Source organism: Oncorhynchus keta, unplaced genomic scaffold, assembly GCF_023373465.1.
Source record: "Oncorhynchus keta strain PuntledgeMale-10-30-2019 unplaced genomic scaffold, Oket_V2 Un_scaffold_584_pilon_pilon, whole genome shotgun sequence".
NCBI classification, from domain to species: domain Eukaryota; kingdom Metazoa; phylum Chordata; class Actinopteri; order Salmoniformes; family Salmonidae; genus Oncorhynchus; species Oncorhynchus keta.
Genome location: NW_026290969.1, coordinates 1,398,712 through 1,415,294, shown reverse-complemented (window position 1 = coordinate 1,415,294; position 16,583 = coordinate 1,398,712). Strand labels below are relative to the sequence as shown.

At 45.1% G+C, this 16,583-nt stretch overlaps 2 protein-coding genes across 4 annotated transcripts in view; both read right to left on the bottom strand.

Moving 5' to 3' along the window:
* Positions 1-1,513, bottom strand: part of LOC118361418 (plexin-D1) — a 108,059-nt gene extending 106,546 nt beyond the window's left edge. The window contains exon 1 of the mRNA XM_035741355.2: positions 124-1,513. Within this exon, the coding sequence (XP_035597248.2) occupies positions 124-1,353 (1,230 nt within the window). The 5' untranslated portion in view covers positions 1,354-1,513. The remainder of the gene's footprint in view (positions 1-123) is intronic.
* Positions 1,514-10,084: 8,571 nt separating this feature from the next.
* The window catches only part of LOC118361421 (transmembrane and coiled-coil domains protein 1-like), a 61,600-nt gene continuing 55,101 nt past the window's right edge, over positions 10,085-16,583 (bottom strand). For all 3 annotated transcript variants that reach the window (XM_035741359.2, XM_035741360.2, XM_052517180.1), the window contains one exon: positions 10,085-12,568. In XM_035741359.2, the coding sequence (XP_035597252.1) occupies positions 12,251-12,568 (318 nt within the window). In that variant the 3' untranslated portion in view covers positions 10,085-12,250. The remainder of the gene's footprint in view (positions 12,569-16,583) is intronic.

Below are 16,583 nucleotides of genomic sequence, written 5' to 3'. Positions count from 1 at the left end.
GCTCCTAACTTCATCAAAATCAAATTAAATAAAATGAGTTCCCACCAAGTCTCACAAATATGAATAGGCCTACACATCTCACTGAAGTTTAAAACAAAATTATAGTTTTCATGCTTCACTTACCACCAGATTCCCTTTGTGTACGCACGCTGCGCCCGAGCCCTGGATGACGCTGTCCAGCACCTGCACCTCGCTGCTGCGGGAGTTGGAGCAGTTCCTCCGGCCCTGACGGATCTCTTCCTCGATGTCTGAGAACCGAAACGCACACAGGGCAGACTTTCTGTCTGATTTGGTGAACACCCCGAACAGGTACGACTCCAGCCCCTCTCCGGTCCCCGAGTGGATCTCCGCAGGGTGAACGGAGACGAGACGGTTGTAGATGTTCCCGTTATATCCACACTGGAGCGGCATCTGGATGAAGGACTCAGTGAGTTTACGGCTCTCTGAGGTGGATTTTCTGGGGTTCTCGGTGTCCAGGCATATCCTGGCCAGGATGCTGTTCGGCTGGCTCTCCTTGTGGCCCATATTCGCGTCGTTGTTGATAGCAATATAAGAATAGGTCTTCTGAATGAATGCATGGACAAAGTTTAGTTTATTCTTCTGCTTCACCTCCTGTTTGATCTTGAAGACGTTATCCTCGGACGGGTTGATGTCATAGGTGAACAGCCTAGATAAATCATTGATGTTCAGGGACCGAATGGCGATTTCAGGTGTGTTCTCGAAGCGCAGGTCCTCCTTGCTGTGGTTCTTGGGGAAAAACGTGGTCCCGACGCCGGTGTAAGTGGCCCCGACGAGGAGTCGGGTGTTCCCCCCATGACTCCTGAAGATGAGCCCCACAGTGGAAGCGTTGGGGTGGTTCGCGGCGATATTCAGCATGCTGGGGAACACGGTCTTCTCGCCCTGAGGGGGAAACTCCACCGCTATCTGAGATATATTTTCCATCTTCCTGAGCTCACAGAAGCCCTGGTACACCGAGCCGCATACCACCAGCACCCCCTGCTCCCGGTCCAGCTCGAGCAGCTTGTTGAAGTTGTCAGTGAGGGATTTGGGGTGCTCGCAGGGCGCTTGGGGAAGCTGCGGCGCATGGCACAGCAGGTTGTCCTCCACCGGCCCTGTTCTCTTCTCCACCTCCGCGCTCAGGGTCCTGTTAAGCTGGTAGACCATGTTTACCGTAGCCAGGTAGACTTTTCTACTCACCTCATCCACCACAAAGTTATTGGTCTGGTTTGGAGAGGCGAACGCCTGTTGGATCTGTAGCGCGCTGGCAAGCCATGGGCTGTGTTGTGCATTCCAGGACGATTCCAGCACCAGAACGCCGAAAATCAGAACAACTATCTTCCCCGAAGGAGGCATTTTTCCTTCTGGCCGGTTTCCGCGTCTTCTGTGCGGAGGGGTGCATTGAGTAAGGAAAAAAATATCGTGTTTTGACCTACTGCGACAATCCAAGAGGAAAGGCTGTTTCCTGCTCAACTCCTTAACACAGAGTGACGTGATAAGAGAGTCGCGCTTCCTTTTCTCAGCGCAGCGCACATCAGAGCACAGCAGAGGAGGGCTGAGAGCGCAGAGCTGTCTTATGCTGCTGCCCCTCTCTCTACCCACTCCACTCCACCACACAGCCCCGCACCCAGCAGCTGCAGTCCTCAATCCTCCCATTCATTCTTCTCAATATTATAGGCCTTGGAATTTCATCATGTGAGATTTGTTTCAGTTAAAGTTTATTGGAGTGGTTAGGGTAGGCTAATTTTAGGCTATTTGCGTAATGGCCATCCACACACCAAGGCAGAACAATAATGGTGTAATTACTGTTAATTAGTTATATATCTATAGAACTATAACAAAAATAATCCCCAAATGATCAAACTAGAATAATACTTTGAGAGGGATTTGAGGGGTATTAATAATGTGAGAAGAAAATATAGCCTGGGCCTATTTTCTAAAATAGAAACCTACAACAGACAGCCCAGTTGATGTTGCCTGTCATCCTAAATCAGTGCTCTGCTCCTCTTAGGGTTGATGCCGGGAGCTGCTCTCACATCCTGCTACCAGTGGCCCCTTCCCACTGGGCTTAAACTGGTTGAATCAACTTTGTTTCCACGTCACTTCAACCAAAAAAGTTACGCGATGACGTTGAATCAGCGTGAAAAACTGATTGGATTTGCAAAAAATCCTCAACGTAAGGGGATTTCATATTTTTGACCTAATTCCATTGACATGGTGAAATTTGTTGTTGATATCACGTTGAATTCACGTCAGTTGACAACTCAACCAAATGTAAATCAAAACTAGATGTTAAAGTGACGTGTGTGCCCAGTGGTTCTCAGATTAGTTATGCAGATTTGCAAAGGGCTCCGTCTGCACTCTGTGCACATATGGTGGGGTAAGCACCTTGAAAGTGCTACCAGATGGGCACCTCAGCGCATCTTTCCATTTTTTGACATTCACATCTATTTAGCTTTTGGATCCCTGCCTCATAAATATTCAAACGCAACACATGTGCACCTCTCAAAAATGTATGACGCTTAAAGTTTCATTTTTTAAACAGAAATTAAGTCCTTCTTGTTCACAGCTCTGCAGTGAGAGAACATGCGACATCTCAGTGGGATATCAAATTCAAAAAGTGACAGCGCAGACTGGGAGCGCATCTTTTTCGATTACCCACATTCTCTCAAGGGCCCACATAATGTAAATACAATTACCCAAAGACAGATCAGAAAGGTGGAAGGGAGAATAATCTCCGGAGTGAGTGAGAAATACGGCAATTTGTGCGTCATGCCAGTTCGTGCACTAAATCCCTGCTGGATCTCTCGCGGCCGGCTGTCACAGGGGACCTGTTCTGTTCCACTTCGTTCCGTGCACGCCTCCCATCACCACTTCGTGCTGTTATTTGCGCAGATAAGCACCGCCGGGGCCTATGCGTGTTTACGTTTGCCCACAAACACGCTCATCTAATTGGACAGTGTGGAGGGGCAGGAAAGAGGTATGATAAGGAACCAGCACACTGATCGCTCGGAGGAAGACTACCACACACACATATCGCCTACACACATCCTCCAACACACCCACTAAAACCCCTCATCTCTACTAAGAGTGAGGAAGGGACTGAGGAGAGAGACTGGGGAGAGACGCGGTATCACGGGTCACGGCTGTCAAGGATCAGATATTACTGAAGAGGTGTGACGGAGTGCTGCACTTTGGTTACCCTCGATTTTTCTTGACACATCATGGAAGAGTGTGTTAGGGGGTAGCCCTATCGAATCAAATAAAATTAAAATCTAATCAAAGTTTATTCGTCACTTACACAGTTTACCGCAGGTATAAAGGCCAGGGGTGGAAAAGTGAAAGTCACACTATAAAATACTACTGAGTAAAAGTATCTGGTTTTAAAGGAACTTAAGTAGCCTGCAGTGGTGGAAAAAGTACTTAATTGTCATACTTGAGTAAAAGTAAAAAGTAGGCTAAAAGCAAAAGCTATACATCAAATTCCTTATATTAAGCAAACCAGATGGCATGATTTTCATGTTTTCATTTATTTACAGAAAGTCATGTGCCACACTCCAACACTCAGACATCAATTACAAAGACAGCATTTGTGTTTAGTGAGTCCCCCAGATCAGAGGAAGTCTGGCTAACAATTCGTTATTGTGATATGTGCGTGAATTGGACCATATTGCTGTCCTGCCTGAAAATCTATGGGAGAAAAAAGTACATATTTTCTTTAAGGAATCTAGTCGAGTAAAAGTGGTTAAAAATATAAATAGTCATGTACAGATACTGAAAAAAACGACTTAGAAGTATTTTTTTACTTAAGTAGGCTACATCACTGTAAAAGGTGCAGTGAAAAAAACTTACTTGCAAGCTCCCTCAACAATGCAGTTGAAGTTGAAGAAAGTCTTATACTAAGTCATAAAACTGATATGTACACGATATGATATACAGTATACACATTGAATGTGCAGTCAAGTATGGCTGTATTTACAATATAAAGTGGATTGTCTTGGTCACGCAGTTTAAATAGTAGGTCCTAAATGGAACAGCAGCGTAGACTGAACATATGTGTGTACAGGGCCTTTAAAAGGTTCATTTTGTTGTGTTACAGCCTGAATTCAAAATGGATTCAATTGATTTATTTTCTCACCCATCTACACACAATACCCATAATGACAAAGTGAAAACTTGTTGTTAAACATTTTAGCAAATTTATTGAAAATGAAATACAGAAATATCTAATTTACATAAGTATTCACACTCCTGAGTCAAAACATCATAGAAGCATCTTTGGCAGTGATTACAGGTGTGAGTCTTTCTGGGTAAGTAACTAAGAGCTTTCCACACCTGGATTGTGCAACATTTGCCCCTTATTCTTTTCAAAATTCTTCAAGCGCTGTCAAATTGGTTGTTGATCATTGTTAGATAACCATTTTCAGGTCTTGCCATAGAAATTAAAGTAGATTTAAGTCAAAACTATAACTTCTTTAAACATTATTCTTGGTAAGCAAATTCAGTGTAGATTTGGCCTTGTGTTTTAGGTTATTGTCCTGCTGAAAGGTGAAATCATTTCCCAATGTCTGGTGGAAAGCAGACAACCAGGTATTCTTCTAGGAATTTGCTACTTAGCTCAACTCTGTTTCTTTTTTATCCTGAAAAACTCCCAGCATACCCATTACACGATGCAGCCAACACTATGCTTGAAAATATGGAGAGTGGTACTCAGTAATTGTTGTATTGGATTTTTCCCCAAACATAACACTTTGTATTCAGGACAAAAAGTGAATTGCTTTGCCACATTTTAGCAGAATTACTTTAGTGTTTTGTTGCAAACAGGATGCATGTTTTGGAATATTTGTATTCTGTACAGGATTCGTTATTTTCACTCTGTCAATTTGGTTAGTAATTGTGGAGTTATTACAATGTTGTTGATCCATCCACAGTTTTTTCCTATCACAGCCATTAAACTTTGTAACTATTTTAAAGTCACCATTAGCCTCCTTCGTCTCCAGCAACTGAGTTAGGAAGGACGCCTGTTTCTTTGTAGTATCTGGGTGTATTGATACACCATCCAAAGTTTAATCTATAGCTTCCCCATTCTTAAAGGGATATTCAATGTCTGCTTTTAAAAAATGTTTTACTCACTAATTGCAAGGCATTGGAACACCTCCGTGGTCTTTGTGGTTGAAACTGTTTTTCAAATTCACTGCTCGACTAATGGACCTTACAGATAATTGTATATGTGGAGTACAGAGAATACAATTTATGTGACTTGTTAAGCACAATTTGACTTTTGGCTTGCCATAACAAAGGGGTTGAATACTTATTGACTCAAGACATTTCAACTTGTCATTTTTAATTAATTTGTAAAACATTTGAAAAACATTATTCCACTTTCACATTATGAGGTATTATGTATATGACAGTGACAAATAAAATCTATATTTACTCTATTTTTAAATCAGGCTGTCTAAGAGACAGCATTGAAGGTCCCCATTGAAGGTCCCCAACGTGTCTCCTTCCTGAGGGGTATGACTGCTGCATCGTCCCATAATGTTTATACTTGCGTACTATTGTTTAAACAGATGAACGTGGTACCTTCAGGCGTTTGGAAATTGCTCCCAAGGATGAACCAGACTTGTGGAGGTCTACAATTTGATTTCTGAGGTATTGGCTGAGGTATTTGATTTCTGAGGTATTCTTTTGATTTCCCCATGATGTCAAGCAAAGAGGCACTGAGTTTGAAGGTAGGCCTTGAAATACATCCGCAGGTATACCTCCAATTGACTCAAATTATGTCAATTAGCTATCAGAATCTTCTAAAGCAATGACATAATTTTCTGGAATATTCCAAGCTGTTTAAAGGCACAGTCAACTTAGTGTTTGTAAACTTCTGACCCATTGGAATTGTGGTACAGTGAATTATAAGTGAATAATGGGTGTGTAAACAAATGTTGGAAAAATGACTTGTGCCCTGCACAAAGTAGATGTCCTAACCGACGTGCCAAAACTATAGTTTGTTAACATGAAATTTGTGGAGTGGGGCCTCCCGGGTGGTGCAGTGGTTAATGGTGCTGTACTGCAGCGCCAGCTGTGCCATCAGAGTCCCTGGGTTCGTGCCCAGGCTCTGTCGTAACCGGCCGCGACCGGGAGGTCCGTGGGGTGACGAACAATTGGCCTGGCTTCGTCCGGGTTAGGGAGGGATTGGTTGGTAGGGATGTCCTTGTCTCATCGAGCACCAGCGACTCCTGTGGCGGGCTGGGCACAGTGTGTGCTAGCCAAGGGTGCCAGGTGCACAGTGGTGCGGCTGGCTTCCAGGTTGGATGCGCGCTGTGTTAAGAAGCAGTGCGGCTTGGTTGGGTTGTGTATCGGAGGACGCATGACTTTCAACCTTCGTCTCTCCCGAGCCCGTACGGGAGTTGTAGCGATGAGACAAGATAGTAGCTACTACAACAATTGGATACCACGAAATTGGGGAGAAAAACGGGTAAAATTCACACAAATCATTTTTTAAAAATTGTGGAGCGGTTAAAAAATTATACAGTAGTGAAACTTCCGACTTCAACTCTATATACACAGTGTATATATATATATATATATATATCACACACAGTGCTTTTGGAACATATTCAGACCCCTTGACTTTACCCAAATTTTGTCCTGTTACAGGCTTATTTTAAAATGTATTAAATAAATAAACATTCTCAGCAATCTACACACAATACCCCATAATGACAAAGTGAATACATGTTTAGATTTTTTTGCAAATTGATTAAAAATAAAGAACTGAAATAACTTATTTACATTAGTATTCAGACCTTTTTCTATGAGGCTTAAAATTGAGCTCAGATGCATTCTGTTTCCATTGATCATCCTTGAGACGTTTCTACAACTTGATTAGATTCCCCCTGTGGTAAATTCAATTGATTGGACATGATTTGGAAAGGCACACACACCTGTCTATATAAAGTCCCACAGTTGTCGGTGCATGTCAGAGCAAAAACTAAGCCATGAATTGTCCGTAGAGCTCAGAGTACAGGATTGTGTCGAGCACAGATCTGGAGAAGGGTACCAAAACATTGCTGCAGCATTGAAGGTCCCCAAGAACACAATGGCCTCCATTATTCTTAAATGGAAGAAGTCTGGAACCACCAAGACCCTTCCTAAAGCTGGTCACCCGGCCAAACTGAGCAATCGAGGGAGAAGGGCCTTGGTCAGGGAGATGACCAAAAACCTGATGGTCACTCTGACCGAGCTCTAGAGTTCCTCTGTGGAGACGGCAGAACCTTCCAGAAGGACAACCATCTTTTCAGCACTCCACCAATTAGGTCTTTATGGTAGTGGCAAGACGGAAGCCACTCCTAAGTAAAGAAAAAAATGACAGGCCGTTGGAGTTTGCCAAAAGGCATCTAAAGACTCTCAGATCATGACAAACAAGATTCTCTAGTCTGATGAAGTCTGATTAAACCAAGATTGGAGGAAACATGGCTCATCTTTATCAAGGGTGCCAATAGTTATGGACCTGACTGTGTGTATGTACAATGTGTACACTTTGAACTCGGTCGGGAGTGTATGTGGACACCCCTTAAAATTAGTGGATTCAGCTATTTCAGCCATTCCCATTGCTGACAGGTGTATAAAATAGAGCACACAGCCATGTAAACTCCATAGGCCATTCTCCTGCCAATAATTGTCTATCTAAAGAGCTCAATGTGAAGGGAAAACGTGTAAGGAGCAACAACGGCTCAGCTGTGACTTGGTAGGCCACACAAGCTCACAGAATGGGACCGCTAAGTGCTGAAGCACTTAGCATGTAAAAATTGTCTGTCCTCTGTTGTAACACTCCCTACCGAGTTCCAAACTGCCTTCGGAAGCAACTTCAGCACGAGAACTTTTCGTCTGGGACTTCATGAAATGGGTTTCCATGGCCGAGTAGCCGCACACAAGCCTAAGATCACCATGCACAATGCCAAGCGTCTGGGTTTGGCGAATTCCAGGACAACTTTACCTGCCCCAATGTATAGTGCCAGCAGTAAAGTTTGGTGGAGGAGGAATACTGGTTTTGGGCTGTTTTTCATGGTTCGGGCTAGGCCCCTTAGTTCCAGTGAAGGGAAATCATAACACTACAGCATACGATGACATTCTAGACTATTCTGTGCTTCCAACTTTGTGGCAACAGTTTGGGGAAAGCTCCTGTTTCAGCATGACAATTCCCCCATGCACAAAGCGAGGTCCATACAGAAATGGTCAGTGTGGAAGAACTTGACTGGCCTGCACAGAGCCCTGACCTCAACCCCATCGAATTCCTTTGGGATTAATTGAAATGCCGACTGGCCTAATCACCCAACATCAGTGCCCGACCTCACTAATGCTCTTGTGGCTGAATGGATGCAAGTCCCCACAGAAATGCTCCAACACCTAGAGGAAAAAATAGTAGAGCCTGTTATAACTGTAAAGGGGGACCAACTCTATATTCATGCCCATGGTTTTCGAATGAGATGTTCGACGAACATGTATCCACATACTTTTGGTCATGTAGTGTATGTGTGTGTGTTTCTGTGTGAGTGAATGTGTATGTGCTTGTGTAAGTGTTGGATGTGTGGAGTGTCTCTAAGGTGCAGGTCTGAGCAGGTAGACCCGATACCTTTTGAAAGATGGTAACGGAGTGAACAGTCCATGGCTTGGGTGATTGGAGTTCTTGACAATCTTCCAGGCCTTCCTCAGACACTGTCTGGTTTAAATGTCCTGGAGTGCAGGGAGCTCGACCCCAGTAATGTATTGGGCCGTCCGCTCCATACCAGGTGGTGGTGCAGCCTAACAAGATGCTCTCAATAGTACAGCTATAGGCGTTCTTGAATATCTGAGGGGCCATGCCAAATTTCTTCATTCGCCTGAGGTTGAAGATGCGCTGTTGAGCATTCTTCACCATGCTGTTGATATGAAGGGTCCACGTCAGGCCCTAGCTGTTCATGGGGGCATGCTCCCTCTCCCCCCTGCTTTCCTGTAGTTCATGATAAGCTTCTTGGTTTTGCTGATGTTAAGGGAGAGGTTTCTGTCCTGGGACCACTTTGCCAGGGCTCTAACCTCCCTGTAGGCTGTCTCATCACTGTCGTGTCGTCGGCAAATTTAATGATGGTGCTGGAGTCATGCATAGACACAGTCGTAGGTGAACAGGGAATTTCAGGAGGAGGATGAACACACACCCCTGACAGCCCCCTGTGTTGAGGGTCAGCGTGGCAGAGGTGTTGTTGCCTACCCTCACCACCTGGGGGCAGCCCGTCAGGAAGTCCAGGATCCAGTTGCAGAGCGAGGTGTTTAGTCCCAGGGCCATGAGCTTAATGACGAGCTCAGAGGGGACTATGTTTTTTGAAGCTGAGCTGTAGTATGCAAATTGTATTGGGTCCAGTGTGGTAAGGGACTGGGACTGCGCTCTGCCCACCAACCTGTTTCCTGCCAGATAAGAAACAACCCCTGCACAGGGACAGCGTCAGCACTCCACTGCCTCTCTGCCCCATATGGACTGACAATGAGACATGAACAGCTAGGGAATATGAATGGTAAAATATATATATTTTGAACACACACTGCATAAAGGACACGGACGCACACACACTTTGAAAAGTTAAATATGTATCACACATTTCTAAACCCACTGTAATGAAGGTGTTTCAAGGCTCTATTTGAGCGCACAGATCATCTGTGGGTCATCTCAGGCACTAAGGAGTTTTAAACAGGATAGGACCGCCATCTAGTGGCTTCGTACATGAACTTCAACAGGACTGCTTTTTTCTATAATCAATCCACATTAAACACTAATCAGTGCTTAAGCCTAATTGGTTCCTTAGTTAAAAATGTAAAATGTATCTCATCTAGACAAAGTTTAGTCCAGGCAGTTTAAGAATCTCAATGAATTAATCTGTTTAACAACATGACTTTAAATAATTGCCCATCCTCAACCTGAAACAGGATTTGGCCAGCAGGGAGGAGATGATCGCTTGCCAATCCTACAAGAGAGCCTGAGACAGACAGACACACACAAGACTATGAGTGCGTGTCTATGTACACATGCAACACACACACAAAGTCAGAGTGCCAGGAGTTAATCAGGAATGCACTTTTATTGTCCCACACTTAGAAAAGGACATCAGAAGGCACTCGAGTGGTTTATAGCACACAACCCTACCCTACCAAACACCAGAGAGGACACGGCAAGGTCACACCAAAGTCAGAAGTAAACTCAGGAGCCATTCACCTGTGGCACGTTCAAGATCAAGACACAAGACACAAGACACAAATTCAGTGCAATTTCTGGTTTAAATATGTTTCAATGATCCTGAACATAGGCCTAAGTGGGCTATGTATAGGAGGACATTTTCATTTTTTAAATTTAAATTTTACCTTTATTTAACCAGGCAAGTCAGTTAAGAACAAATTCTTATTTTCAATGACAGCCTGGGAGCCTAGTCCAACGCTCTAACCACTAGGCTACCCTGCCGCCCCAATGTAGTGTTCCTCCATCCTTGTCCCAGAACGCAATTCCCAATATCAGTTATTATATTCAAACAAGCTCCTAATGGAGCTGCAGAATGGACTTCAGATGGACTCATTCATGTCAGCTAGGTCGACTGAAGGACCTTGAACAGATGAATGGGAGGATAAAATGGATTGAGAGCCAGCATATTCAACAGTAATCAAGGACCCGGATTAGGAAACACACATCAGATCATTAGCAGTGAGTTTCTCAGAGCAATTACTCAGAAGTGGCCTTGTTAAGGTATATTCTGTTAGCCTGGTCCCATATCAGTGTGTGCTTTGTTTAGTAAATTCTTCTGCAATGTCTTGACCATGAATCAGAGGAGTTGGCTAATAAAGCACAAACAGATCTGGGAACCAGGCTAATATTATTTGTTATACACCTCAAATCCAAGGTGAGACATACAAGTAGGCCGTATGCACAATTGGCTGATCATCGAAGAGAACTGTATGTTTTGTATCACAAATGGCACATTATTCTCTATTATACACAGTGAAAGTGGTGCACTATAAAGGGAATACGGTGTAATTGACATTTCGCCTCTCATCCCCACAACGCTATATGACCTGCGCTGGGTATTTTCTCTTTACATACCAAAGAAAGAAAAAACATAAAAACCTCCCTATTTATTAACCAGGTGCAACGGGAGAGTTTTGGCACATAGGACAGAATATTGGAGGAAACATGGGGATGAAAAGAGAGTGAAAGGGAGAGAGAGAACCGTAAGTGATGGAGTGAGTCACATTCGTAATACAGGCAGCGCATCGAACAACAGTAGCATGGCAGTGGATACAGTTGTCTTTGTCTGGCAAAAGCAGCACTCCTTTTCAACATGGACTTCAGCTGACACAATGGGTGGGCATGGCAGTATCATGGCAACTCCACATTTCCTGCAAAGTGGCCTTTTTTGTACCTTTGGTCTCTGGTGGCTCTGTGGCGAATGGCCCTAACTGTTAAACCCTCCCTCTTGTCTAAGCTGTTGCCACACTCTAGAAGTCATTATCATTCATGATATCACCTATCTTAATTGAAAAGGATGTACGGAAGCACGAGGAGTCTCTAGGCGTGACACTCAAAGTATTGTCCGGGAAACAAAAAGTCCTCGGTAGAAAGGTTCCTTCTGATCTCAGAATCAAGCCATCGTGTGGGGAAAAGTGCGAGGGCATTCATTCTACTTTTTATATTCTACCCATAACAGCCAGGTAGAGCACTTTCTTCCTGAAAGGCAGACAATCAGAATAGCATTTCTCTGCAGAGGGCCTGAGCCTGAGGTGAACTTCCAATCAGTTTCCTGACAGCTCCTCGTTGTGCAGAGTGGGAGGAGCTTAACGCTACATGGTACTGAATAAAAAAAATAAAAATAATAATAATAATAATAATATTAGAAATAATAATAACGACAATAATATACTTGATTAACTCCTAGGAAATAAAACAGTATCAGGATGCATCCTGTGAAAGAAAAAAAACAATTTCTGATCTCCAAAAATGTAAACAAAGTCTCATTCTTCCTAAATGAATGTCAGAATTGAGTGGTATTCTCATCTTCCCTCCTTCCCTGACTTTCTCCTCAGTCCCATCTCACTGAGCTCAACAGATAGGCTCATTCCTCGGCGTCCGTCAACACAACCACCACATCCCATTGGCAGTTAGGCTGATCCTGCTTCTTGTGTGTGTGTGGACAGAGTTCCACCCCCATGCGTAGTCATAGAACCACACCTCTTCACGCGGTCATCTGGGTGGCTGCAGGGCGCGGTGCGTGCAGCAGCCCGACAGCGCGTCCCAGTTCCTCCAGATGAAGGCGAAGAGCAGGATGAGGAGGAGGGTGGAGAAGGACCGGGAGCGGGTCTTCATCAGGGGGATCACACAGTTGGCTACGGTGGAGACAAACACCAGGAGCACGGCCATGAGGGCCAGGAGTACGTTGATGAGCTTCCCCAGCAGTGTCCGGGCCGTGGCATTCTCTAAGCCCTCTAGCTGGACCACCTGCTGCTGTTGCTGCTGCAACTCCATCTTAGAGATACGTGTCTGACACGCTTCCAGGGCTTCCTACAGGACAGGTCAAGAGAAAAGTGTTACCCATATTACTCAATACTACTACACGCAGTAAAGTAAAGACAGTAGTGTCTGACAGACAAATAACAAAGATCATTCAATGTAAAACTCTAGCATTTAATTTAAAACATCAAAGAGAGGGATGTGTAGGTTAAAGACAAGGCAACGTTGTGCACCCAAAACCTCATGCAGGACAAAAGGACATGTGGTTTACAGACACGGAAATGCTCTGTTTACAGACAAACAACCCACTGAGGTTATGGTACACAGACATGGTTTTCAGATCATTTTACAGTCCTGTTTAAGCTGGTAATGCCCTGTTATTTAATAAGAAATTACATTGAAACAATGGTTACTTTTCTGGGACAAACCTGTGAAAGAACTCAACAAAATAGCTAACTATCTGGTACATTATGATGCTAGTTTTTATGGATTCCAATGAAGCAAATATACAGTTGAAGTCAGAAGTTTACATACACTTAGGTTGGATTCGTTAAAACTCGTTTTTCAACCACTCCACAAATTTCTTGTTAACAAACTATAGTTTTGGCATGTCGGTTCGGAGATCTACATTGTGCATGACACAAGTAATTTATCCAACAATTGTTTACAGAACCATTATTTCACTTATAACTCACTGTATCACAATTCCAGTGGGGGGTCAGAAGTTTACATACAATCAGTAGACTGTGCCTTTAAACAGCTTGGAAAATTCCAGAAAATGATGTCATGGCTTTAGAAGCTTCTGATGGGCTAATTGACATCATTTGAGTCAATTGGAGCTGTTCCTGTGAATTTATTTCAAGGTCTACCTTCTTCGCTTGACATCATGGGAAAATCAAAAGAGATCAGCCAAAACCTCAGAAAACAAATTGTAGACCTCCACAAGTCTGGTTCATCCTTGGGAGCAATTTCCAAACGCCTGAAGGTACCGTGTTCATCTGTACCTGTTCAACATCACCTTCAGAGTTAACCCAGACATAACTTACATCCTACATAACTTACATTTCGCGGTCGCATTCGCACTTCGCTCTGCAGGTTGTATAACTTTTTCATTACATTTCATTATAGTACAACGGTTGATTTGTCTAATCTTAGCAATTCTTCTTAGCTAGCTACATAGCCGTCCTTGTATCAGAGATAATTGCATAATTATCGTATTTCGTCGCCCTAACGTAGCCTTCACTGCTATTCGCCCAGGAGCTAGCAAACGCTAGCTAACGCATACAGATTAGCATCACTGTAGTGCTATTCACTCAACTGAACGACTTGATTAGTTTAGTGTTAGCTAGCTACATAGCTGTCTTTGTTTCCAAGATAATTGTGTAGTTTAGTGTGTGTAGTCTTGGAGTGATTATCTTAATTCACTGAGGTTCGCTAGCCAGCTATTTGTCGTCCTTAACGTAGGAGACTCTGCTAGCTAGCCAACAGCTAACAGCTAACAGCTAGCCAACGTCACCACACGTCTACTGATTCGAATTCAATCACCAGTCAGGTAGTATCACATTTTCATTTCATTTCATTACAGTACAACGGTTTGATTTGTTTGATCGTAGCTAGCTACATAGCTAGCTACATAGCCGTCTTTGTTTTAAAGATAATTGTGTAGTCTAGAGCGATTTCCTAGGTTAGCTAGCCAGCTATTGTCGTTCTTTTAACGCAACGTAACGTAAACAACACTGCTAGCTAGCCAGCTAGCCCCGAATAGTAGCACTGTAGAAACTATTACACTCATTTACATTATTTACATTTAAGTCATTTAGCAGACGCTCTTATCCAGAGCGACTTACAAATTGGTGCATTCACCTTATGACATCCAGTGGAACAGCCACTTTACAATAGTGCATCTAAATCTTTTAAGGGGGGTGAGAAGGATTACTTTATCCTATCCTAGGTATTCCTTAAAGAGGTGGGGTTTCAGGTGTCTCCGGAAGGTGGTGATTGACTCCGCTGTCCTGGCGTCGTGAGGGAGTGTGTTCCACCATTGGGGAGCCAGAGCAGCGAACAGTTTTGACTGGGCTGAGCGGGAACTGTACTTCCTCAGTGGTAGGGAGGCGAGCAGGCCAGAGGTGGATGAACGCAGTGCCCTTGTTTGGGTGTAGGGCCTGATCAGAGCCTGGAGGTACTGAGGTGCCGTTCCCCTCACAGCTCCGTAGGCAAGCACCATGGTCTTGTAGCGGATGCGAGCTTCAACTGGAAGCCAGTGGAGAGAGCGGAGGAGCGGGGTGACGTGAGAGAACTTGGGAAGGTTGAACACCAGACGGGCTGCGGCGTTCTGGATGAGTTGTAGGGGTTTAATGGCACAGGCAGGGAGCCCAGCCAACAGCGAGTTGCAGTAATCCAGACGGGAGATGACAAGTGCCTGGATTAGGACCTGCGCCGCTTCCTGTGTGAGGCAGGGTCGTACTCTGCGGATGTTGTAGAGCATGAACCTACAGGAACGGGCCACCGCCTTGATGTTAGTTGAGAACGACAGGGTGTTGTCCAGGATCACGCCAAGGTTCTTAGCGCTCTGGGAGGAGGACACAATGGAGTTGTCAACCGTGATGGCGAGATCATGGAACGGGCAGTCCTTCCCGGGAGGAAGAGCAGCTCCGTCTTGCCGAGGTTCAGCTTGAGGTGGTGATCCGTCATCCACACTGATATGTCTGCCAGACATGCAGAGATGCGATTCACCACCTGGTCATCAGAAGGAGGAAAGGAGAAGATTAATTGTGTGTCGTCTGCATAGCAATGATAGGAGAGACCATGTGAGGTTATGACAGAGCCAAGTGACTTGGTGTATAGCGAGAATAGGAGAGGGCCTAGAACAGAGCCCTGGGGACACCAGTGGTGAGAGCGCGTGGTGAGGAGACAGATTCTCGCCACGCCACCTGGTAGGAGCGACCTGTCAGGTAGGACGCAATCCAAGCGTGGGCCGCGCCGGAGATGCCCAACTCGGAGAGGATGGAGAGGAGGATCTGATGGTTCACAGTATCGAAGGCAGCCGATAGGTCTAGAAGGATGAGAGCAGAGGAGAGAGAGTTAGCTTTAGCGGTGCGGAGCGCCTCCGTGATACAGAGAAGAGCAGTCTCAGTTGAATGACTAGTCTTGAAACCTGACTGATTTGGATCAAGAAGGTCATTCTGAGAGAGATAGCGGGAGAGCTGGCCAAGGACGGCACGTTCAAGAGTTTTGGAGAGAAAAGAAAGAAGGGATACTGGTCTGTAGTTGTTGACATCGGAGGGATCGAGTGTAGGTTTTTTCAGAAGGGGTGCAACTCTCGCTCTCTTGAAGACGGAAGGGACGTAGCCAGCGGTCAGGGATGAGTTGATGAGCGAGGTGAGGTAAGGGAGAAGGTCTCCGGAAATGGTCTGGAGAAGCGAGGAGGGGATAGGGTCGAGCGGGCAGGTTGTTGGGCGGCCGGCCGTCACAAGACGCGAGATTTCATCTGGAGAGAGAGGGAGAAAGAGGTCAGAGCACAGGGTAGGGTAGTGTGAGCAGAACCAGCGGTGTCGTTTGACTTAGCAAACGAGGATCGGATGTCGTCGACCTTCTTTTCAAAATGGTTGACGAAGTCATCTGCAGAGAGGGAGGAGGGGGGGAGGATTCAGGAGGGAGGAGAAGGTGGCAAAGAGCTTCCTAGGGTTAGAGGCAGATGCTTGGAATTTAGAGTGGTAGAAAGTGGCTTTAGCAGCAGAGACAGAGGAGGAAAATGTAGAGAGGAGGGAGCGAAAGGATGCCAGGTCCGCAGGGAGGCGAGTTTTCCTCCATTTCCGCTCGGCTGCCCGGAGCCCTGTTCTGTGAGCTCGCAATGAGTCGTCGAGCCACGGAGCGGGAGGGGAGGACCGAGCCGGCCTGGAAGATAGGGGACATAGAGAGTCAAAGGATGCAGAAAGGGAGGAGAGGAGGGTTGAGGAGGCAGAATCAGGAGATAGGTTGGAGAAGGTTTGAGCAGAGGGAAGAGATGATAGGATGGAAGAGGAGAGAGTAGCGGGGGAGAGAGAGCGAAGGTTGGGACGGCGCGATA